This window comes from Melospiza melodia, chromosome 18, assembly GCF_035770615.1.
Source record: "Melospiza melodia melodia isolate bMelMel2 chromosome 18, bMelMel2.pri, whole genome shotgun sequence".
Taxonomy (NCBI): Eukaryota; Metazoa; Chordata; class Aves; order Passeriformes; family Passerellidae; genus Melospiza; species Melospiza melodia.
This window is the reverse complement of record NC_086211.1, coordinates 15,844,813-15,869,271: the sequence shown is the minus strand read 5'-3', so window position 1 is coordinate 15,869,271 and position 24,459 is coordinate 15,844,813. Positions and strand designations below refer to the sequence as shown.

The 24,459-nt window shown below is 57.5% G+C and overlaps 1 protein-coding gene across 5 annotated transcripts in view; it reads right to left on the bottom strand.

Moving 5' to 3' along the window:
- Positions 1-346: 346 nt before the first annotated feature.
- Positions 347-24,459, bottom strand: part of LOC134426367 (ankyrin repeat and fibronectin type-III domain-containing protein 1-like) — a 253,598-nt gene continuing 229,485 nt past the window's right edge. For all 5 annotated transcript variants that reach the window (XM_063171332.1, XM_063171333.1, XM_063171334.1 and 2 more), the window contains 18 exons: positions 16,602-16,803; positions 15,494-15,701; positions 15,009-15,203; positions 14,656-14,769; positions 13,988-14,085; positions 12,444-12,534; positions 10,619-10,726; positions 10,307-10,406; positions 9,660-9,792; positions 8,830-8,949; positions 8,267-8,482; positions 7,832-7,998; positions 7,295-7,445; positions 6,382-6,550; positions 5,956-6,122; positions 4,892-5,102; positions 3,838-4,484; positions 347-1,536 (listed from right to left, as the gene is read on the bottom strand). In XM_063171332.1, the coding sequence (XP_063027402.1) occupies positions 1,249-1,536; positions 3,838-4,484; positions 4,892-5,102; positions 5,956-6,122; positions 6,382-6,550; positions 7,295-7,445; positions 7,832-7,998; positions 8,267-8,482; positions 8,830-8,949; positions 9,660-9,792; positions 10,307-10,406; positions 10,619-10,726; positions 12,444-12,534; positions 13,988-14,085; positions 14,656-14,769; positions 15,009-15,203; positions 15,494-15,701; positions 16,602-16,803 (3,385 nt within the window). In that variant the 3' untranslated portion in view covers positions 347-1,248. The remainder of the gene's footprint in view (positions 1,537-3,837; positions 4,485-4,891; positions 5,103-5,955; positions 6,123-6,381; positions 6,551-7,294; positions 7,446-7,831; positions 7,999-8,266; positions 8,483-8,829; positions 8,950-9,659; positions 9,793-10,306; positions 10,407-10,618; positions 10,727-12,443; positions 12,535-13,987; positions 14,086-14,655; positions 14,770-15,008; positions 15,204-15,493; positions 15,702-16,601; positions 16,804-24,459) is intronic.

Genomic DNA, 24,459 nt, shown 5'->3' with positions numbered 1-24,459 from the left:
GTGAGCTCTCGCTGCCATCCCTGCTCCTCTGCAGGTGTTCTTCCCTCAGTGGAGGCTGCAGGACCTGATTTGGGCATCCAGCCCTACAGCTCTGGGGTTTCACCAGCTCATGGAGTGGGTGCCTTGGCATGCCCAACCTTATCTTCCTGCCTTACAGAGCAACGAGTCCCAGGAGAGCATTTCTGACTAGTACTTTGCTCCCACACTGTGATTTGTGTGTTAATGTAATGCTGCACAGCGTGGGAAGCACCCTACTAAACACTCCTGGGAAAGAGGAGCCCAGCCCTTGGAATCAGAGCTGCTTTGGGAGATGGACCCAGCCACAAGAAGGACAAGTGCTAGGCAGTCAGCAGCAGTCTTCTTTACTATGGACCACAGGAGATCAGAAAAGTAACCTTGTTAACAGGAGACCTAGTGGCTAACAAAATGTCATGCTGTAGGACGGACTAGAGAAGCACAATCACCAGAACAGAACGGCACCCAGGGGGACAGGGAAGCCCAGGGGGTTGCAGGAGATGCTCTACAGCAAATCTCTAGTGTGGCATTGACACGTCTGTGAGTGCAGGGGGCTGGCTGCATGTGTTCCTTTAGTCTTGGACACAAGGCAAAGGGTCTTCACCTTTACCCAGCTCCAGTGGCTCTGGCACAACGATTATTGACTTTTTTCAGAATAAAAATACGAATATAATTTTGTTCCAAGAACTTTGTGCAAGAATCATTTCTCCAGGTGCAGTGAAAGGAGGGCAGATAGGAAAATGCCCTTCCCAGGGTTGTCCTAGTGGCTCCTGCCCTCTCCTCACTGACACCACAGCTCTCCCCAGCAATCCTCTGTGGCTTTGCCTTCAGTGAATCCCAAACAAGGTTTTTCAGAAAAAAAAAGGGGGAAAAAAAAGTATTGCTGCTTCTTCTTGTAATACTTTTCCTCTCTCTCTCTACCCCCCCGTTTCTCCTTAAAAATGTTTACTTTCAAAAATTCCATTCCTGCAGAGATTCCTCCTGAGCTCTGAGGTCTCTGGACTCCACCCTCCCCTTCTCCAGTCAGAAAAACTGAGTCTCGATGTCTCTTTGGTTAAAAAAAAAAAGAAAAAAATTAAAAAATAGCACAAACAAAGAACACACAACCCAGTATGATCCCATTCCACCCCGCGGACGCCTGATGAGAGCGTGTCTGTGGAAGAAGGAAGCATCAGAGACGAGCTGTCTGCTCTGGAAGCCGAGGTCTCCGCTCCGTCCCGCCGCTCTCCTCTCTCATACGGTGGTCGCCGGCCCGTACTGGAGCACCAGCGGGGACGTCTCCTTGATGCGCACCAGGAACCGCCCCTCGGGCTGGCTCGTGTGGAGGGACAGGGGCAAGAAGTCATCGGGGAGCCACCGCTCGCCCTCGCTGGCAGCGAACACCAGCCCGAAGTGCTCCAGCTGCTCCTCGCCGTAGCAGACGGCGGCGGCGGCGCCCAGCAGGTCCCGCGCGAGGCCGTTCATCTCCAGCACCACCAGCTTCACCACCTCGCTGGCAGGCGTCTGGCTGGTGATGTGCAGCTGTGGAGAGAGAGAGGGCACAGATGGAGAGATGGGAGACACGGATGGTAAGGGGGAGGAATGAGGAGGAGCAGGGGCCGGAGGCAGCGGATGGCGTGGAGGAATGGTGAGGGTGGAGGAACAGCTGCCCAGCGGTGCCCGCGAGCAGTGCTGCCCGTGGCAGCAGCCTGGCACAGAGCCATGGGCACACCACAATGAGGGAGTGCCCAAGGCGTGCCCCTGCATGCCAGGGCCCAAACTTATGGACTGCTCTCCTGCCTCTACTCCTGTTTCCAAGCCCTTGCCACTCAACCCTTGCATGTGTCACCTACAGCTCTGCTGAGGCTGCCCCACTATCTCATCACCTGGAGGTGGAGAGGGACAGTCCCTGTCGTGCTCCTGATACCATGGAGGGATCTGTGTGAAGTCCTTCTCGTGAGCAGGGTCCAGACCCTCAGACCAGCTGGATCACAACAGCTCTGCCAAGCTACAACTGAAACCTCTTTGGAACATGGCAATAAATTTCATCCCGTGCACAAGCTTGGGGTTCTCCCACCAACAGCTACTCTTGCCCTCTGCTTCCCTGTGAATCCCAAATCCTGTCAAGAAAATGAGCTCATCAGGGCCCTGGATGCTAATGCCAGGAGCCACTGCTTGGCTTCAAAGGCCCCAAGGCAGGACATCCATCCTCACCCAGGGACAGCAACACTTCCTTTGGCACATCTGTGAGGGCTTGCAGAGTGCCAGGAGTGCTGCCCAGGCAGGGTGGTCCCAGCCCTGGCCCACGTGAGCACTGCCAGCCCTGAGCAGCCGTGGCCGGGCTCAGCCATTCACATCAGCCCAGGAGCTGCCTTTGAACTCGCCTTTCTTCCAGGAGAACATCGTAAAACGCTTCCAAGCAGGCGTGTCCAAAGCTTTGCAACTTCAAAAGCCACATGGGCAGCCTGCCAAGAACCTGAGGGCTGTGCTTCAGTTCCACAGAAATCTATGGGCATTCCTCAAATGGAAAATAATCCAGTGAGGCAGAGTTGTCTCTGCTAGGATGTCCCAGCTGGGTGCAGAGACACTGGCTATCAACCCTCCCCAGCAATAAAACAATCGGCCTGTTGGCACTGTTCTTCCTCTGCCATGCCTTTAGGGTTGCTTTCAACCCATACCAGTCATGATTTAATGATTTTCTGCTCCATCATCCTCTGTCCTGGGCACCAGGAATGTCTCGGAAAGGAAACTTCAACAGGGAAAGCATCTCCATGGCTGGGACCAAAGGAGGCCGCAAAGCCAGAGGGGCACCTGCCCAAGATGTGTGTCCTGGGGGATGGTCCTCTGTGGGGGCCCCACCTGGAGCAGGTGTGAGTGATCAGAGCTGGTGGGGTCAGCTCTTAGCAGCAAAGCCCCCATGGAAAGGAGTCAGGTCACACAGCTGCTCCAGCATAGTCTGAAGGAGCATGGAAGGAGCTCTGCCTGCTGCCCCAGCTGGAACTGGAGTGGGTTCTGCCACTGGACACAAAAAGCTCCTGCTCTCCCTCCCCTAATGAGGAAGGCTGGAGCAGAGACCACACACCTGGGAAGGGGAGGCTGTAGGAGGAGCATGGCCAGGGCAGGCGTGACAGCTGAATTTTGGCCTGGAAATATGATGTGTTGGAACACATCATCACATCAGGATACAGCAAGGACACCATCTTAAACAATGGATTCAGTTATTATATCAGTAGCTTGGATATATCAAGAAAGATTTGGATTTTTGCTAATACACTCATCTACTATTTTGGCTTTTTCCCTCCTATTAGAACAGTCGGGTTTTCTTCTCTCTTTATTTTAAACAAAGCTAAAAAAAACCAAAAAAAAAACCCAAACCAAACTAAACCCCCAAAGAACACAAAAAAAAAAAAAAATCCAAAAAAACCCCCCAAAAAACCCCAAAAAAGTGTCCTTTGCTCTGCCTGCCCACACTGGGTGGCACCAAGCTACTGTCACCTGCTGAACCACAGACCAAGAGCTGAACTTCAGCCCCACTGCTTTGTCCCCAGAATTCACCGTGTATGGCCCTGGCTCATCCTTCTGCAGCATCAGCTATCGCTCCTACAGAGACCCCTGCGCTGCCAGGAGCCTCATCTAAACAGGGACACAGGGAGACAGCGAATCAGGGAGTCAGGGCAGGGGTGCTGCAGGTCTCCAGGGCACCTCACCCCTGGCATGGTGAAGGATGGGGAGGGCAGTGCTAGGCGTGGGGCACAGGACCCTGCTGGCTCTGTCCCCATGCTGCCAGCCCTGTCCCTCCGGGCACGGCAGAGCCGCTCTGCCACCCGTGACAGGCTCGGGTACCTTGACACTGGTGTCTTTGGAGAGTCCCGTTTCGTACTGAGGGCACACCCTCAAGGTGACAGAGCCCGGCTTCTTCCCTTGGTCGGCCAAGCCCCCGGGCTGCTCCGGCTGCTGCTCCGGCAAGTCCTGAGTCCACTCATGGGAGCCCCGGCGGCCGCGGCGGCGCTCGGGGCTGGGTGTGGAGCCAGGCCGCAGCCGGAGCTGCCCGCCCGGGCCCGCGCTCCTGCTCTCGGCCGGGGAGCTGTCCACGGAGCCGGGGCACGACTTCCTCGGGGCAGGGCAGTGCGGCTTGGGGAAGTCCAGGCTGCTGGTCCGGACGCAGTAGGCCTGTCGCTTCTCGGTGATGCGTAGCAGCTCGATCTGCCGGCTGGGCAGCACAAAGTCACTGTCGTAGAGCTTGGCCGGCGGCCGGGGCTCCTCGGGCGGGGGCGGCCCTGCGGGGCCGGTCTGCAGCTCGTGGCTCTGCAGGACGTCCGGGGCGCTGTCCCGCAGGGTGCGGGCCCCCCTCCGGCTGCAGCACTCGGGCCCTGACGTGGAGCACACCAGGTCCAGCTCCTTCGGGCTCTGCGCCCGGCTCGAGTCGTAGTCGCTGTCGGTGGCCAGGAACACCTCCGAGGAGCCCTCCTCGTCCGACAGGCCGTGCGAGTCTGCCGGGGGGAGAGCAGCAAAGAGCGGCTCAGCCTGAGTGTGGAACCCCTCGCTGAGGGGAATCCAGGGAAGCCTCTGGGGTTTACCCCCTTGTGACACCCCTAAGTTGCTCGGCCCGGCGCAGGCAGGGAGGGTCTGCCCCCCTGAGACCGACTGCCCTGGGTGTCCACGGCTCCAGCCCTGCCGGCGCCCCGGGCACAGCCACCCCGACCCCCCGAGCCCCTGCCTGGGCACAGCCACCCCGGGCACAGCCACCCCGAGCCCCCGAGCCCCTGCCCGGGCACAGCCACCCCGGGCACAGCCACCCCGACCCCCCGAGCCCCCGAGCCCCAGCCCGGGCACAGCCACCCCGAGCCCCCGAGCCCGGGCAGCCCCTGAGCCCCCAGGCGGGAGCTCGGGTCCCTACCGGAGTTGAGCTTGCGGCTGGTCTCTGGTGACAGCACTGGGGACGGAAGGTAGTCCAGGTGGGACGAGAAGGATCGCGTTTTCTCCTTCGCTGGCCCCCCGGCCTCGCTGAGGAAGCCACTGAGAGAGATCCCACAGGAGGGCTGCTTGTAGCGGGCGTGCTGCAGGACATCCATGATCCAGCGCATCTCTCGCCAGATCTCCTCCATTTGCTGCCAACAGAGGAAATGGAGGAGCCCTTTCACACAGCAAACGACAGCAAGAAAGTGCCATGGCAAAACACAGAGTCTGTACACACACACAGATCTCCCCAGAGCTCTGGGGGAATCCCTGAGCTGGGAAATGCAAAGAAAGTGCTCTCAGGCAGAAGGAGGATGCAGCTGCTGGTTCAGCAGCGGTGCTGGTGACAGGAGTAGTGTGGGATGCTCTTTTGCAAGTCCATCCTAAAATGCACTTGCAGGCCTTTTTCTAGCAAGGAGGGCATGTACACTTTGGGTGTCTCCTTGGGATTTTTAATGTGGTCATTGCAGTAAGAAGTTGCTCGATAAAGCAGCTGCAGCCTGGAGAAGAGGAGGCTCCAGGGACACCTCAGAGCTCCTTCCAGTGCCCAAAGGGGCTCCAGGAGAGCTGGAGAGGGAACTGGGACAAGGGATGGAGGGATGGGACAAGGGCCTGTAGTGACAGGAAAAGGGTGAATGGCTTCCCACTGTCAGGGGGCAGGATTAGATGGGATATTGAGCAGGAATTGTTCCCTGTGAGGGGAGGCCCTGGCACAGGGTGCCCAGAGCAGCTGTGGCTGCCCCTGGATCCCTGGAAGTGTGCAAGGCCAGGCTGGACATGGCTTGGAGCAAACAGGGAAAGTGGAAGATGGAACTGGATGAGGATTAATATCTGTTCCAACCCAAACCATTCCATGAATCTATGAAAGACCAACCTGGTGCTACCCATCAGCAACCTCAGAGAAATCCCCCAGGGCTACCAAGACCAGGGAACAGCCTGGGTGCAGATGCTGCTGCCTGTGTCCTGGCAGGTCAGGGGCACTGTTGAGCCTCCTCCCCCCCATACCTGGATGTAGTCCTGAACCTGCTGGTGCCTCTGCTTGGCAGTGGCGAGCTCGGCATCGGAGAAAGCCTCCCTGAGGCTCTGCTGGGACAGGAGGGACTCCAGCTCCAGCAGGGCGGACACCTGGCAGTACTGTGTGATGAACTCCCGGCTGTATGTGAAGAAGTGCACTGGGAGAGGAAACGAGAGGGGGGATGAAAAACATGAGGTCCCATGCTGTGGATGCCCTACAGCCTCCTCCCTGTCACCCAAGATGAGGAGGCAACACTCATTAGTCCACCTGGACAGCCCTCAGTACATCCCTGCATGCCTCCTCCCCAGGGAGGGAGGGAACTCTAGGCACCCACCCCCCTGCTCAGCCCAGCTCTCAGGAGGCCTCAGAGAACAAGGGGACCAGCAAAGTTGGGTTTTGGCATTCCCTCTCCTCACCCAGCTCAAAGATCTGCAGCGGCAGCGTGAGGAAGCCAGAGCGAGGGGTGTAGGGGTTGTTCTGGCCCGGAGCAGTGCAGACGTCGTCTGATGGAGGCAGCAGCAGCAGGAAGGAGACCTGATCCCCAAAGTCCAGCACCTCCTGGCTGTACAGACGGAAGTCTTTGGCCTGCAAGAGGATAGTGCAGGTAACAGCTGCACACATCACCTGGAGGGGCCTCTGCCCAGTCCTCATGCATGGAGCAGTCCTCAGGGACCACCTGCAGCCAGGGGACACTGCACCTTCAGCACATAACCAGAGGCTCCTTGCTTCTGGCATAATCTGCATAATCTCATCACTTCTTCTCTAATTTTTCCTGAAAGCTTCAAAATTTCTGGTCAAAGCCACCACAACAGGGTGTTGAAAACGTGCCACCAGTGATGGTTCAGCAATGAGCAGGGAGGTGCCCTCCCAGCTGCCCAGCCAGAAGCACATACCTGTCATTGGGGCTGCTGGGCTGTTGCTTCCCAGCAGATACTTGGCATGATGGAAGAATGTTTCTCCCCATACAGTCTGGCCCCAGGGGCTGCAGCTCCAGCCCAGCACTGGCCAGGGACCAGCCTGCCTTGGAGGGGCAGAGCTGGGCTGGTCTCGTGCTGCCCAGGACCACACCACGGGCAGCAGTAACAACCCAGATTTGCTGTTGCTGCTCTAGGGGTACAGTGTGGGAAGGACAAACAGCGCCTGTGGACACTGTCCCTGGGCAGGGCACACTCACCACTCACAAAACTTTTGTTTGCACAGCACTAAAATCTGGGTGCTCCAGCCTCACAAGGAGAGCCAGACATGCAGTTCCCCAGCTGCTGCAACCACCAGCACTGTGCTCACAGCCCCATCACCTCCCTCTGCCCAGGCCTTGGCTCCTGCCTCTACCTCTTGCAGTGGGATGTTCACCAGGGTCATCAGCTCCTTGATGGCCACTTGGAGCTCCTGAAACAAGGGGTTCTGGGACCTGTCAGTGTCTGGCTCTGTGGGAACAGGCTCCTCCACGCTGGCCATCTTCTGCAGCCACTCCCACTCCTCCCTGCAGAAGGCCAGAGACAGACAGGTGAAGGAGGGAGTGGTTTGGGTGGACATGGATACAATTTCTCTGAGAGCTGTGTTTGCTTGGCTGTTCCTCTCCCAGGCAGTGCAGCATCCCCAGAGATTTGGGAGAGGTGGAGGTAGAGAGGGAACTTGGTTTGTTCTAGGCTGAATCAGAAGCACAGAATATGCTGAGCTGGATGGGACCACAGGATTGTGGAGTTCAGCCCTGACCCCACCCAGGACACCCTAACAACCCCACGCTGTGCCTGAGAGCGCTGCACAGCGGGGACAGGAGGGGATACCACACTGCTGCTGAAGCAGGAGGTGATGGATGCTGTTAGCCCGGCTGGGACAGGGGCTCTCACCATCCCCTGCAAACCCCACCTGGAGATGTTGGGGTTGGAGCGGATCTTGACGTGGCACAGGATGTTGGGGAGCTGCTCTGGCACCAGCACTCGGATCTGATCCACGGCACTGCACAGCTTCAAGTAGCCCAGGTAGAGCCCCGGGGAGAGGGCATGGCTGCTCCGCTGGTGATAAGCCAGCTTGTCCTGGGAACAAAGACACTGCTGGACCGAGCAAGTCCTCACAGCAGGGCTTGTGCTGATGCTGCAGCACAGCCAGTCCAGCTGGAGAAGGGGAGCGGCACAGCAACACGACCCGGTGCTGCCAGCTCCAATCTGGCACCATCTGGATGCCTCCCCTTGAAACAACAGGAATTCTGGAGCTGGCTGGGCTCTGCTCCCCCTCTGCTGTGACCCTTGCAGGCCGAGGGGAGCAAGGAGCACTGGTGTTTCCCAGGGGAGCCCCAGCACAGACCTGCAGGGAGATGAGCAGCGTGTCCAGGGCCGTGGGCTCCTCGGGGGAGGACACGGACTTGCGGCCGCTCTGCAGCTTGCAGATGGGCACCCAGCGGACGCTCTCGAAGGTCTGGTTGGTCTTCACCTCCTTCAGGGTGACGATGAGGATGTTGCCCTGCTTGTCTTTGATGGGCTCAAAGAAGACCTGCCCCAGGTCCTGGATGCCCAGCAGCCCCTGTGTGACAGGGTGGGAAGGCAAGAGAAAGCAGAGGGTCAGGGGACATCCTGGAGGCATGGTGGGTCTGGGCAGCTGAAATGTGCCTGCAGCTGCCTGCTGGAAATCAGTCTGCCCAGAAAAGCACCCTGTTGATGCCCAGCCCCTCTGCAGGACCCTGCCATGACAGCTGGCACCTCACTGTGTCATGTCCAGAGTCCTGCTGGGCGGACGAGGCAGGGACACGCAGTCATGGCCTGCAGATCCTGGGTTTATCTGACTGGGGTACATCTGCATGCTGCTCCCAAGGGAGCTCAGCCTCCAGCATCCCACTTAAAGTGATTGTTCCCCCCCAGGCTGACCCTCACCTGCATCTGTGAGATGGCCAGCAGCATCTTGAAGCGTGTCTGCAAGATGCAGGAGCAGGAGGACTGGGACACGGTGACACACTGCCGCAGCCACAGGATCTCATCCCACATGCACGACACCTGCACACACCACAGTGTCACTGCTGCTGCAGCTGGGCCACACCAGGGAGCTCTGGGGAACTTGTTTGCCTCTCTGAGCTGGGTCAGGAATGTGCATGGGCATGCAGCACCTCAGCAGGGGTGCAAACCAATCCCTGTGCCACAGGCACTGGGGTGCCTGCACCCGAGGGCAGGCCTGAGCCACATCCACTCAGACACCCATCTTCATCCAGGACTGAAACCTTAAGCTTGAATACAAGTTGGCCAAGGTGGGGAGGGAGAAGAAAGCACTCTCCATCAGTAGATAAGGATCACCCAGCAAATTATTTTGGCCCTGAGCTGCCCACATGTCCTTTCCCTAAGTCTGCTGACATCAGAGGAGCTGGCAGCTGCTCCCTGTGCATCCTACAGCAGAGGCAGAGATGCCATGGCAGGATGCTGAGGGAAAGCAGTTCAACAGCCACTGACATCCCTGTGGACAGGCAGTGCCACCCGCCCTGGCACACAGCCTGCTCAGTGTTGCTCTGGTCTGTCACCCATCTTTGGGCTTGATGAAATGCCATTCCCTGGAAGTTTCCTGGTCTGTGCTGAACCCCAGCAAGAAGCAAGTCCACAGGCTGCCTGCACTGCCAAGCCCCAGTGTCCAGGCTGGAGGGGCAGAAGTGTTGCCTGATGCCTGCCTGGGTCACCTTGGCACTCCTGGCCCTCTGCCCAAGCACAGGGGCCCTCACCTTGGTGAGCCAGAGGAAATCCTGCATGAGCAGGCAGGAGTAGGTGTCATCAATCTCCACCACGGGGATCTGGTCCTCGTGGGTCACCAGGATGTTGTCATCCTTGTAGAAGATGGCTGTCAGGTAGAGGCCCCTGCAGGGGAGAGAAGACAGACTTCAGTGCCACCCCAGCTGCCAGCTCCATCTCCCAGAGGGTCCTGAGAGAAGAGGAGATGTCCCAGTCCCCACTTCTCTCCAACAGCCCATGGCAGAAGAGGCTGGTGGCTGGAACGGGAGCAGGGACAGGAACCCAACGTGTCCCAGAGACACCACGGCCCATGGACCCTGCAGCACATGGGACAGAGATGGACCAGGCTGTGCAGGGAACACTCTGGGTCTGGACAAGGTGGGGTGCCAGGTGAGCCCCAGAGGTGATGCAGGGATCTGGGCACCAGCACAGCTTGGCCAGTCCAAACAGAGACACCCAGAGAACCTCTGATCTCTGGGCCATGGGACTCATCTCCACTGACACCAGCAACTCACTCCCAGTGCAGACCCTGCTCTGAGCACCCCCAGCCCCCAGCGTGCAGGCACAGCTCTCAGGATGGGCAGCTCTGCAGCTCTGCTGGGACAGGGGCTCTCACCATGCCCGAGCACCAGCCTCTCACCGCTTCAGTGTCTTGAGAAACTTGCTGCCAGGGTGGAAGAGGTGCTTGAGGCTCTTGGAGACTGAATGCTTTCTGCTCTGGGGCTGGTTCTTGCAGGGCTCTGTGGAGCAGAGAGCAGAGGATGCTGCAGCAGGAGATGAAGAGCTGATACCAACCCTCTGCTGAGGTCTCCACTGCTGAGCTGTCTCCCTGCCCTTCACATCCCTGGCAGAGAGCTGTTCCTGCAGCACCCAGCTCTGCAGATCACACCAGCACCCCCAGGGCTCAGCTGCCCCCGCCCCAGCCTCCGTGGGGCACCGTGCTGTGGCTCACCGTGGCAGATGCAGTGCTGGTGGACAGTCTTCACCTGGCCCAGGAGATGGTCCAGGGCCTCGGCCTGGCCCCGCCGCCGCGGCGCCCGCCCGTCGTACTCGCGCCAGTCTGTGGGACACAGCAGCGTCACCCGGGAACCCTCTGCCTGTGCGGGGGCACCTCTGGGGCACGAGGGCTCCATCCCCTCCTCACACACCCCCTGGGTGTCTCCCTCATGCCACAGCATGGCAGCACTTGTGGGTGCTGGGAGATCCCCAGCTTTGTGCCCCTCTTCCCAGGAACACCCAGCTCTGCGCAGCACCCCGTGGCCACCAGCCTCCCCACAGCGTGGCAGGGACACACCAGGGGCAAGGAACAAGGTTCTGTCTGTTGCCGCTACACTTCACTGGCCTTAAAAAATAAAATTCTTTCCAGTCTCTTCCTCCAGGTCTTTCCCAGTTACTCCAGATGAGCGCTGGAAGCTGGGCTTACCTCGACAAACACATAAATAAACTCCTGCCAGCTCCACCCGCTGTGGGACAGCAGCAGGACCCTGAGCAGGGCTGGGGACCTGCCTGTCTTCTCCCTCAACTTTATATTAATTGCTTTAAACACCCCATGTCCTGCCCGCTGCTGTTTTCCATGGAAAGTTCAGCTCTGTTAACTTTGGCTGGAACTTGCCGCTATTTTTAGTAGCTTTAAAAACACCCAGGGAGGTGCCTGACCATATTCTGCTGGGCCAGGGAGGGATCTCCACTGAAGGGAGAAATATTACTGGCAATAAAAATAAATAAACCCCACTCCTGTCTGATTCACTTCGGCCACACTCAATTGATGCCACCTGGATCGTGGTCACAGGGAATGTGACCTGTGTGAGGTGGCAAATGGGCTTTAAAGTGGGTGCAAACATGACAGGGACAAGATAAAGCCACGGTAGTAGACTGCTGTGCCCTTGCTGTGTGCATTCCTAGACATGCAAATGGATTTTTGGTGATTTCAGTGCTCTGTGGATCTGCAGCCAGAGCTGTGTGCATGGTGCTGCACATCTCTGAGCCATTACTGTTCATCTCCATCTGCTCCCAGTGCAGCAGCCCTGCTCCCTGGGTGCCTGCAGCATGGTGGGACAGGACGTGCTTCCATGGCCTGATCCTTGGGACAAGCTGAGCCTCCCATAGGGCTGCTCCTTACTCATTTACAGCACCACTCCCATGGGACACCACACAGGCATCTGTTTTGGGACTGGTGACAAGTGGCAGAGGCCATTCTGGAGCCCCCTCAGTGCAGAACTTCACCTTTGGGCTGCTCCTCCCAGCTCAGTCCTCCTGGCCCTTCTCCACCCAGCCCCCTGGGGTTCCTTGTGGCTGTTTCACGACACTTTCCCTAGGGCCAGCATGGGGAGGAGAGTGCTGACAGCCCAGAGCTGGTCTCAGTTGGGGTTTGTGACCCCCATCTTAGCTCCATGCCAGGGAATGCAGGTCCTTGGGTCTGGGCTGGATGGGTGGCACAGAGGCCACTGCCACCCAGGACCCCTCTGAGTCCGGGCTCTTTGCCACCTCCCAGCTTCCTCCATGGGATGAGCTGATCCAGGTGGCCTGAAATGGCTCAGACTTTCCCAGGTGCCAAGGGTAACCCGAGGCTGAAAACTCACTGTTTGCAAAGCCCCTGCTGGCTGCAGGCAGCACCCCAGACCCCAGGCACAGCCTCCCTGCTGGGCCTGAGACCCCAAACTGCCCCAGCTCCGCTCGCTCCCATCCCAGCAGTGAGAGGGACCCTGCATGGCACAGGGGGCTGTCCTGCCCCCCTGCCCCACGCTGGCCTCCATGGGGGCATTGCCAGGGGTACTCACTGGAGGGGATGGCGAAGGGGGGCGTGGAGGCTTGCGGGGGACCCCAGCCCTTCATGTTGTAGGCAGACACGCGGACGTGGTACGCCGTGCCCTGCAAGGAGAGCAGCACACTCAGCACACCCCACCCCTCCCAGCTTGGCAGGGAGGCAAGGGGCATTCCCCCCAGCCCTCTGCTCCAGTACAGCATGAGGAGCTCCCAGCTAGAGCCCACAGCCCAGTCACTGGCTCTCACCTCCCCTCCTTACAAAGCCCTTGTTATGAGGCACTAGAGAATCCCTGTGGCCCTGCTGGGTGGGTTTGGGGCACACAGAGGAAGGACTGGACATTGCAAATGTCCCTTGTCAGAGATGCTCCAGCCTGAAAGACTCCGTGCTTCTGTGGCTTGGGGTGCTGGCGATCCCCTGGGACACGTAAGGATCCAGCCCCTGGAGACAGGGAGCTGGCCCAGCACTGTCAAGGGCTTGTAGCACAGTGACAGTGATTAAAGCCTCTGATTAAAGCCCAGCCAAGCTGCCAGATGTTGCCAGGCCTCCAGGCACTCATGAAGGTGGCAGGAGCCTGTGAAGCAGCTCTGAGAGTGTGATTGATGGGCTTGGAGCAGTTTCTTGCAGTGATGCTGCTCCAGGCTCTGCTTGAGCCCCTCCTGCCACACCACAGACAGCCCTGACAGCTCCTGGGCTTGGCACTGTGCTGGGCCTCAGCCCCTCTCACCTCACCTCACCTCACCAAGGGGTTCTCTGCTCCTCAAATCAGTGCTCCCTGCCTGCCTACCCCTGCTAAGGCTGACCCCATTTATCCCAGCACCTGCCCGTGCTCCCATCCTGAGCTCCATCCCACCACAGTCCCCGTGTCCCTGGTGCTAGCCCAGGCATGGCTCCTGCAGCTCTCAGGGAGATAAACCAGCAGGGAGCCACAGTCCCACCAGCCACGACCTTGCCAAGCTCCCAGAGATGAAGATGGGGCTGGTCCCCCCTCTTGGTGACACTGGGGCTGGGCTGAGGGTTGGACTGTGCAGGTGGCAGAGGGCTGAGCACTGATTTACTGCCCAGGAAGAGCCTGGATGGAGACATGAGTGGGGAGGGGGACAGAGGATAAATCAGAGCTGGGTGAATGGGCCCATTCTGGCTGTCACTGCAGTCCCCAGGCACCCTCTCAGGGAGGTGCCCCACTGTCAGGGCTGCAGGCATGCAGGGACAGACAGACGCTTCTCCCAGCCCCACGGTCTTGGCTCTGCCCAGGCTGTGCCCATGGCACACAGTGTGGCACAGCCCTACTGTTCCTGCTCAGAATGATCACAGAAACAAAGAACCATTGAGGTTGGAAAAGGCATCTAGGATCACTGAGTCCAACCACTGCCAAGGCCACCGCTAAACCATGTCCCCAGGTACCAAATACACATCTTCTGAACATTTCCAGGGATGGTGACTCCACCACTGCCCTGGGCAGTCTGTGGCAGTGCCTGATCCCCTCCTCATGGGCTGCACTATGGCCTTTCCCCAGCTGTGGGCTCTCCCTGCTGAGCCCTGCCCGCTGTGGGCACTCACCGACACCAGCCCCTGGATGGTGAAGTGCAGGTCCTTCAGCTTGTCAATCACAGCTTCTCCCAGCAGTGGTGAGAAGGTGGGGGAGCAGCTCCACTCCACTGCAAGGACAGAGACCCCAAGGTGCCATGAGGCCCGGGAGTGGGGCCACCAGGGCTGGGGCAGCGTGTCACAGAGAGCAGCTGCAGGGGGACTGCAGACAGCACAGGAGATGGAGGCAGCGGAGTGCAGGCATGGAAAAGGAGATTCATGGCGGGGGAAGGTCATGGGGAGCTGCTGTCCTCACCAAGCCACATAAGATGGGCTCAGCACCTCTAATTGGTGGCTCAGAAGTGGGGGATGGAAGAAATTCTTCCAGAAGCCAAAAATATCTGGTTTAAGTGGGTGAGGGGTGCATAACAACAAAGTCTTCTCAGAGTTCAGGATGAGGGGGCAGCCAACAAGCGACACCCCAAATTTTGCCTTGGTGCAGGATGATTTTTGGTCTAGCTCAGAGCATTTGGGTGGTGGCCATGCTGTCCAGCAGCTGTGGCTTCCTCTGTCCTCCAGCATAAAAGTGGCCTGACTGGGGCTCGGCAGCACTGCCTATGGCTCTGTTGTGTTGACATGGGGTGCAAGGCACCTGCTGTGGCTGTGTGACTCTGCCCTGCTGCAGGCATCCCCATCCTTACCTTTGTACTTGGTGACAACGGCTGAGTTGACACTCAGGGGCTCCCAGAAGGTGACCTGCAGTGAGGTGCTGCTGGCCACAGAGAGGTGGACGCTGCTGGGGGCATCTGGCACTCCTGGGGACAGAGAGGGCAGGGGCTGCTACAGCTATGACGGTCACTCTGAACCTCCCTGGGTCCCTCTTGAGCCCCTCCCCGGTCCCAGGGACGTATTCCCTGATGGAACATGTTCTCCCCTCCATGCACCCACACTGCAAGCCTGGCCTCAGGGTGCAGGTGATGGGAGCTGGTGCCGTGCACTGCCCCAGGCCTTCCCCCGGAGCAGGGACAGCCCCAGGCGCGCTGCGGGCACTCACGGGCATGCTCAAACCCTGCCTTCATGCGCTTGTACAGCCGGAACCGCCACTCCCAGGCCTTGAGCTGCTTCTCCTTCTCGGAGCAGTCGGCGTGGGGCGCCTCGTTCACCACCTGCGCCATCAGCTCGTTGACGCGCTGCTCCGCCTCCCGCACCAGCGTGGACAGGTGCAGCGAGCGGCTCTCCAGGCTCACGACTGCGGAGGGAGCACACGGCCGCGGGCCCAGGAGGAAAGGGAGGACAAGGTGGTTAGGGCAAGCTCTGCCTCTGCTGGGAGAATCCCCACGCTGAGACCCCAGCTCCACTCTGTGTCCCGCTCCTGGGGCTGATTGAGTGCGCGGTTCCCCTGCAGCCCTGCTGCAGCCTGCACCGGTGTCCCAGAGCCCAGTGATCACCTCCCCACCTTGATCCACTGCCTGGGGTGCTCCACTGCACCACGCTGCAGACCCAGGTGATGGGCACAGCACGACTCCCGTCCCAACTCACAGTGTGGGCTCTCCTTCGCTCCCGCCTGCAGCAGGGCCCTGGCGATGGGAGCATTGTTGGTCATGATGGCGATGTCCAGGGGCAGGAGCCCCTCGCTGTTGGGGGTGTTGAGGTCCAGCTCCTCAGGGCTGTAGTGCTTCAGCATCTCCTGCACCCTGTCAAGATCCTGCAGTTCCACGGCCTCAAAGAGTGCAGCATTGCTCTGGAACTGGGTGAAAGGAGAAACACAGCTGGGCTGAGCACAGGGCACCCTCCTCCATCCCACCACATACCCTGGACGCTCACTAGCACCCCATGAACCCAATCAGGGAGAGGGTGCCCTCATCCAAAGGGCTTGCGAGCAACAGCTCTTTGCAGACACATCTGGGTGATGCCAAGCGAACTCCTGGACCACCTCCAACTGAACTGTTACAGCTTCACTTAACACAACCTTGTGCTCCCACCCAGGCTCCAGCACCACCCACACAGGGACCCTCTGCTCCCCTCTGGATGGATCCAGCCCCCACAGACCCTCTGTCCCCATGTGGATGGATCCAGACCCCACAGACCCTCTGTCCCCTCTGGATGGATCCAGCCCCCACAGACCCTCTGTCCCCTCTGGATGGATCCAGCCCCCACAGACCCTCTGTCCCCTCTGGATGGATCCAGCCCCCACAGATCCTCTGCTCCCCTCTGGATGGATCCAGCCCCCACAGACCCTCTGTCCCACCTGGATGGATCCAGCCCCCACAGACCCTCTGTCCCCTCTGGATGGATCCAGCCCCCACAGACCCTCTGTCCCCATGTGGATGGATCCAGCCCCCACAGACCCTCTGTCCCCCCTGGATGGATCCAGCCCCCACAGACCCTCTGTCCCACCTGGATGGATCCAGACCCCACAGATCCTCTGCTCCCCCCTGGATGGATCCAGCCCCCACAGACCCTCTGTCCCCTCTGGATGGATCCAGCCCCCACAGACCCTCTGTTCCCCCTGGATGGATCCAGCCCCCACAGACCCTCTGTCCCCTCTGGATGGATCCAGCCCCCACAGACCCTCTGCTCCCCTCTGGATGGATCCAGACCCCACAGCCCCTCTGTCCCCACGTGGATGGAGCTCTCAGGCACTGACCAGGTAGGACTTGCGGAGCTTCTCCTTCTCGCCCCGTCCCACCAGGCTGCCCTCGTCGAAGGAGGTGTAGTTGACGCGGAATTTCCCGGACAGGTTTCGGTAGAGCCTCTTGGCCGCGTTTGGTGAGGAAGGGCCTGGTGGCTTCCTGGCCTGCGCCAGCTGCAGATCCCGCATCTGCTGGGTCATTTTAGGGGAGGATGACCTGGGAAAAAAGCCAGGAGGGAAATGAGGCATGGAGGATGTGCCAGAAAGGCAGAGGCACATCTGTACTGTCAGGACCAAGACAGCAACTGGAGAGCCAGAGCACTCGCAGGCAGCGCCAACGTGAACGGCTGCAAGGTGAACATTGCTGCCAGTGCCAGCAATGCCCTCACCCATCTGTTTTCAGCTGAGGCAGATCTGTTCCTAGCTGCTGGCCCTGCAGGGGTGCCAAGGGGCTCATATGATCCCTGCAGGTAAGACATTTGCTTCCAGACACAAGCTGGGATGCCCAAAGCAACCTCAGGCTGCTCAGCTCTACAACTGGTCTGGATCCATACCAGCAGGGCAATCTCTCCACACACTCAGTCTCCACCATCTAGCTCCTACAGAGAACTCAGCCCCCTCAGCAGTGGAGGCTGCAGGGCCTGGCAGCCCCAGACCCGTGCTGGGTGATTGCTGTCCATCACCATTGGCCTGGGACAGTCTTGTGTACCCTCTCCACACCCACCTCCCACAGGAACCCTGCACTGAGCACCATCCCTCTGCTCTTTGTGGTACATGACTTTTCTCAGAGTTGTTATTCCAGCAAAGGGCATTCTCTGGAAGTGAAGTGGGAGCAGGGAACATTAAGGGCCATTTCTAAGGGCATCCAGACAATGTCAGGTCCTGATAGGGACCAGTGACCCCAGTCTTCTGCCCACCAAGAGATCCTGGCTTTACAGCTGCTCCTTACCTTTTCCATCCATTAACCTACAAAACCTTTTCTCCTCTCTGATTATAGAATCACAGACTGGTTTGGGTTGGAAGGGACCTTGAAGACCATCTAGTTCCAATGCCCTGCCATTGGGACACGATTTTGATTCTTACTTTCAAGATCTACCAGTCACAAGGAAAGCTGGTGTCTTTTCTGGGGCTCTCCAGAGTGGGAGCTGTTCCTTTCCCTGCAGTCAGGGCTCTCCTGTCTCCATCAAGACCTCTTCCCACCAGTCAAAATCCCCGGCTTTGCATGAGTGTGGCCTTGCTGCTGTGTGGGGCTCTTGCCCATGAGTCATCCCCTGCGGCATGGAGGGTTTCCACTGCGTCAAACATCTGATCCCCTTCTTGCTGGAGCTCTGGCACAGCTCCCAGAGAGGAGCATCAGGTCTGAGGAGCATTTAGCATGGCTACACTTAACACAGTTTCTCTCAGTTTTGGCCCCATCCCCCTGTGTATAAGGTCAGATATTTAGGGGCAAAGTCTTCGTCCCCTTGCTTTATTGGTTAAATATCAAGTGTGATAAAAGCATGGCATTTGGCTGAAGGTCATGGCAGAGCAGCCCAGCGAGGCTGTGCCTGGGGTAAGGATGTTTATAAAGCCATCATCGTGAGACAGGATATTAATAACCCCTCGCTCTGCGCCCTTCGTCGTCCTCATTTCAGATGAGGCACAGGGGGCTGCAGAAGGACTTTAATGATTTTACCTTTTATTACTGTGATATTTAAGAGTGGAAAATGCTGCTAAGGTTGGCTCCTGGCAATCATTCATCTCATCAGCTTCAGCCTGTGGATTTAGAGGGCTCCAGCGTGGCCCAAGCCACAGTGTCAAGTTGCTGCCCTGGGTTGCTCCAGAAATGGACATTATCTGAGCACAGGGCCTCATGGATCAGACACCGAGCACCAGCCACACCAACCAAAGGCCCATTTGCAAAAGCAGACAAGTGTTTTGTCACTTCAGGTGGCAAAGTACCCCTGAGCACCCACGCTAGAGTGGGTGAGTTTTGAGCAGCCGAGTCCTACTTGTTCTGGTGGGAAGGGAGGGAGCAGCACCCAGGACTGTGTCACCATGGGGGGAGACACCTGCACAATGCAAGGAAGGGTGGAAAACCAATCCTATGGTCTCTGGGGCCTGCCTGGCTCTGACATGGTGTCCTCAGCCTGTGCACACCACGTGTCATCATGCACAGGGAGCAGCTCCTGGCACAGCCTCTCCTGAGGGCTCCCCATGCCAAGGGCTCACACACAGCACACACAGCACACACAGAGCACACACACAGAGCACATAGAGCACACACAGACCACACACAGCACACACAGAGCACACACAGAGAACACACAGAGAACACACAGAGCACACACAGCACACACAGAGCACACACAGAGAACACACAGAGCACACAGAGCACACACACAGCACACACAGCACACACAGAGCACACAGAGCACACAGAGCACACACAGCACACACAGAGCACACACAGAGCGCACACAGAGCGCACACAGAGCACACACAGAGAACACACAGAGCACACACAGAGCACACACAGCACACACACAGCACACAGAGCACACACAGCACACACAGAGCACACACAGAGAACACACAGAGCACACACAGCACACACACAGCACACACACAGCACACACACAGCACACACACAGCACACACAGAGCACACACAGCACACACAGCACACACAGCACACACAGCACACACAGAGCACACAGAGCACACACAGAGCACACACACAGCACACACAGCACACACAGCACACACAGCACACAGAGCACACACAGCACACACAGAGCACACAGAGCACACACAGCACACACAGCACACACAGAGCACACAGAGCACACACAGCACACACATCAAACACAGAACACACAGAGCACACACAGAGCACACACAGAGCACATACAGCACACACAGAGCACACAGAGCACACACAGCACACACAGAGCACACAGAGCACACACAGCACACACATCAAACACAGAACACACAGAGCACACACAGAGCACATACAGCACACACAGAGCACACAGAGCACACAGAGCACACACATCACACACAGAACACACAGCACACACAGAGCACACACAGCACACACAGCACACACATCACACACAGAGCACACAGAGCACACACAGCACACACAGCACACACAGCACACACACAGCACACACACAGCACACAGAGCACACACAGAGCACACACAGCACACACAGCACACACAGAGCGCACAGCACACACAGCACACACACAGCACACACAGAGCACACAGAGCACACACAGAGCACACACAGCACACACACAGCACACATACAGCACACACAGAGCGCACACAGAGCGCACACAGAGCGCACAGCACACAGAGCACACACAGCACACACATCACACACATCACACACAGCACACACAGAGCACACACACACACACACATCACACACAGCACACACAGCACACACAGAGCACACACACACACACACACACATCACACACAGCACACACAGCACACAGAGCACACACAGCACACAGAGCACACACAGAGCACACACACACACACACACATCACACACAGCACACACAGCACACACAGCACACACAGCACACACAGCACACACAGCACACACAGCCTTCTGCAGAGGGCACAGGGCTGCAACAGCAGCACGGCTCTGCTGTCACTGCTGCACAGACATGAGAGAAAAGCCACCTGCACCTGAGCAGGCAGAGCTGTGCTGGCAGGAAGAGACAGGGAGGCAGGTCCTGACCCTCAGGAGAAGCCTGAGATGCAAAGCACTACATGGCATATTTAGGAAAGAGAACTGACTCAGGAGGTTGTCCAGCAAAACCTTGCCCTTTCTCTTGTGTTTAAGAGCTGACTGCTGCCCAGGTTCTTGTCTCTCCTCTCCACCTCCAGCTGCTGCTCAGAGGTGAAGGTGCCTCTTTCAGCAGGCTCATCAACAATCCCTGCAAATTCCACTCTCTCAAAGGAGGCAACAATGCTCTCCCACACAGAATGCTCTTCCCTCCATGGAAGCTGGAGCTTGTAACAGATCCCTGCTCCATTCGTGCCTGCAGAATCAGGCTTCAAAATGGAGCGGTGCTTTGGAGAGAAAGTCATTTGTTCTGCCAATTAAAATACACAGCAAATGACCCAGTGCAGGCAGACTGCACAGCTGGGAGGAAGCTCTCTCAGAGACGGCAGAAACAGAGACAGAGAAATTTCTCACTGTTTTCCCTCCTCTGATTTGCTTTTAATGAGAAGTAAAGAGATGGAAATTATTCAGTGCTCAGGAGTGAACATCTATGTATATTAAACCAGCTGCCCCAAAGATAAAAGAGTTTCCTGCCCTGTGGTTATGAGTCATCTGGACTCGGTGAAATGGTCTTGATTTATCTACAGCTAAACTTTGCCCTGGAGCAACTGATAGCTGAAAACAGCACCTGCAGGTGTCCTGCCCTCAGGGGCCAACCAGCCAACACCAGCTCAGCCATGGCAAAGCCCCATCCTGCAGGGAGGTGTGGGAGGAGATCCCACCTTCTCTGCCTGAAGAGTCTCAGTGCAGCCAAACTAAATTTATCCCAGCCACAAATGGGTCTTGTTGCTAATTACTGTCCTGCAGCCTGCAAGCAGAGGACAGGTGCTCTGCCTGCCCCAGCAGTTCAGCTCTCTGTGACCATCAGGGAGGTGATGATCAGGTTTGCAGTGCCATAAACCCACACACCAGCAAACTCCATCACCCTCTCCATAGAAGAAGCTGGGGTTCTGTGGAAGGATGAGCTGGGACTGGTCAGATCCATCTGGGGTCAGTTCTGGAACTCCCATGGCTGGAGCGTGTCCAGGGAAGGGAACAGAGCTGGGGAAGGGGCTGGAGCACCAGGAGGGGCTGAGGGAGCTGGGAAGGGGCTCAGCCTGGAGAAAAGGAGGCTCAGGGGGGACCTTGTGGCTCTGCACAGCTCCTGACAGGAGGGGACAGCCAGTGGGGGCAGGCTCTGCTCCAGGGAACAGGGACAGGACAAGGGGAAATGGCCCCAAGCTGTGCCAGGGGAGGTTTGGACTGGTTATCAGGAAAACCTCTTCCCTGAAAGGGTGCTCAGCACTGGCACAGCTGCCCAGGGCAGTGGTGGAGTCACCATCCCTTGAGGGATTTAAAAGTGGATGTGGCACTTGGGGACATGGTTTAGTGGTGGCCTTGGCAGTGTTGGGTTAATTGCTGGATTTGATGATCTTAAATGTTTTTTTTCCAACCTTAGTGATTCTAACTGTGATTCTGTCTCAGGAAACCAATGCAATAGAGGTGGTTTTCTTTTTTTAAAAAAGTACATGAGAATGGATGAGCATAAGGCATCTTCATTTTTTTCCCTTCCTCCAGCATCAAACACAAGCAAATCCACTGGGTACTTTACAATGTGGTTTATGGATATTCTGAATGTTAATGTTTGCAACACTGCAGATCTTGGCCTAGTAAAAAGTGCTAATAATTGTTGCAATTTCTTGATCTTAAGTGCATTTGGTAGAAGGGTGTAGCCCCTCCAGTTGTCCAGCTGAGAACCAGTCCCTGACAGCCAGAGCTGCTGTGCCCCTGAGAGCAGAGCCAGGGGCTGGACAGGCAGGGCATGGCACCCTGCCCACAGCTCACCAGGCCAGACATTGGGAAGGAATTGTTCCCTGTGAGGGTGGGCAGGCCCTGGCACAGGGTGCCCAGAGCAGCTGTGGCTGCCCCTGCATCCCTGGCAGTGCCCAAGGCCAGGCTGGGCAGGGCTGGGAGCAGCCTGGGACAGTGGGAGGTGTCCCTGCCATGGCAGGGGGTGGAACTGGATGGGCTTTAAGGTCCCTTCCAACCTGAGCTGTCCCATGACTATGATCCTATGAGATCAAGTGGCAAAATCAACATACAGGTGTTTCCTGGGAGAAAAACCTGAGTGTGAGAGGTCTCTCCACACCTGAGCACACTTGGTCTGCCCCATGTCCAGGGCTGTGCTCACCCCTGTGCAGCAGGAATTCACAACCATGGCCATGGACACTTGGGCACCAACCCTCAGAGCAGCTCCCCCACAGCCATGGGGACAACAACAAGAAGTGCCGTGTCCTGCATGAAGAGGAGCTGCTGATGTGTTTGCATTTTCCACTCTTTTTGCCCAAGCATAAGTAATTTTTCATGACTGGCAAAACAGAGGCCGGATTAAACATGGAACATGAGTAGGGGAGCCCTTCCAAAGAGTGGGATTTCATAACCCACCAAAAAGCACGCTCAGAACGAGGACCAAATGCCATGATCAGCATCCCTGCAAGGCAGCAGGGCTCATGGAGCAGCAGGCACAGCAGTTACCCACCCTGGGCTGTGCAGACCACCAAGGCATTTAGGTGCTGTGCAGTGACCTGGCCATGCAGACACGGAGCAAAACACTCCTGCTCCACAGAAACACCGTGTGCCTAGAAAATGCACGTGCCTACTGAAACCTGGGTCCAGGGAAAGGCACCAAAGCAGACTTTGTTTATTTGTTTGTTTGTTTGTGTTTCCTCCAGCTTTTTTCTTTTCTCCCCACTTGGCAAACCTGCTGGGTTTTGTTTTGAGCGGAGCTGAAGCGAGCATGCCTCTTTTGTTTAGCAATAACAACTAACTTATATAGACGCTCTCCTGCCAAGACATTTTTGTTGGAGCTCCAGAAACCCAGCGCTGTTAGACCCCAATGCTCGGAGGAGCTCAGCGTGGTGTCAGGCCCCTGGGTCAGGGCAGAGCTGCCCGAGCAGCAATGGCAGCACCCTGTCCCTGCTGTCCCCACGCCGGGCACACACGGTGTGTCTGTGCTGCCTGAGGAGCTCATGGCCCCTAGAGCAGAGAACACCCCATGGACACCCAGCCTGGCACAGCACGGCTCTGCAGGGAAAGCTGACTCCCAGCAGCTCAGAACCCAAAGGAAAAGCACATCCAGGGTGAGATCTGCAATGTGCAGCAGTGCCCAGTGCCCTGCACCTCTCCAGGAGATGGAGAGCAGCATTCCCCCTCGGAGCACTCCTCCTGTGCCATCCAGGCTGCTCCCCAAATCTGCAGGGTTTTTGCATCCTTTGGGGAGCACTTGCACTGGGAACACATGGCAAGGACCCCCCTCACCCCCGGGTCCAGTCCTCACTCAGCTATGGCAGAGGGCACTGACACAGGCTGGACACAGGAGATCCCACAGCACAGGGCTGGGGTCAGCAGTGTCCTCCTGAGCACAGCCATGAACCCTGGCACAGCACAAAAGAGCTGCCCAAATGTCTCATCCCTACTTAAATCACAGGCTGAATCTGGGAAAGACAGAGACTTCAGGACTCCAAGAGAAGTCTGGAGCCAACCAAGTAGATCACTTGCTGACAGTGTCCCATAAAACACCCCACTGCTGCAGGCCCAGCAGTGCCCTTGGGGAGGAAGGCAGCAGAGACGCTTGAGCAAACTCTGCTGCCACACAATAATGCTGCTGCTTCTTGCTTTTCTTTATTTTTTTCATTAGACCTCCTGATCACTACTTAAAAGTGAGACCAGAAGGATCTTGTGGTTCAATGGCCATGAAAATGTAGCCCAAATCAGACCTTCACTTGCAGCGTCCCTGCGACATGTGCCGTCAGGCAGGGCTGCCATCACAAAGCGCCACTGTGCTGGCCGTGCCATGCAGGGCACCCTCCTGCACACACACCTCACACAGCACTGCCAGGCACGGGGCACCTCTCCTGGGCACTGTGCTGCTGAGGGACATGGCACAATGACTGCCTCACCAGCCGAGGCAGGCAGCCCATAAGCAACACCTTGGGCTGCAATGAACGGGCACTAGTGGGCACAGCCTGGCTCCAGACATCCCAAACCATCCCTTGGGAGAGGAAATTCAACATTTCAGAGGCTCACACAGTCTCCACCCAC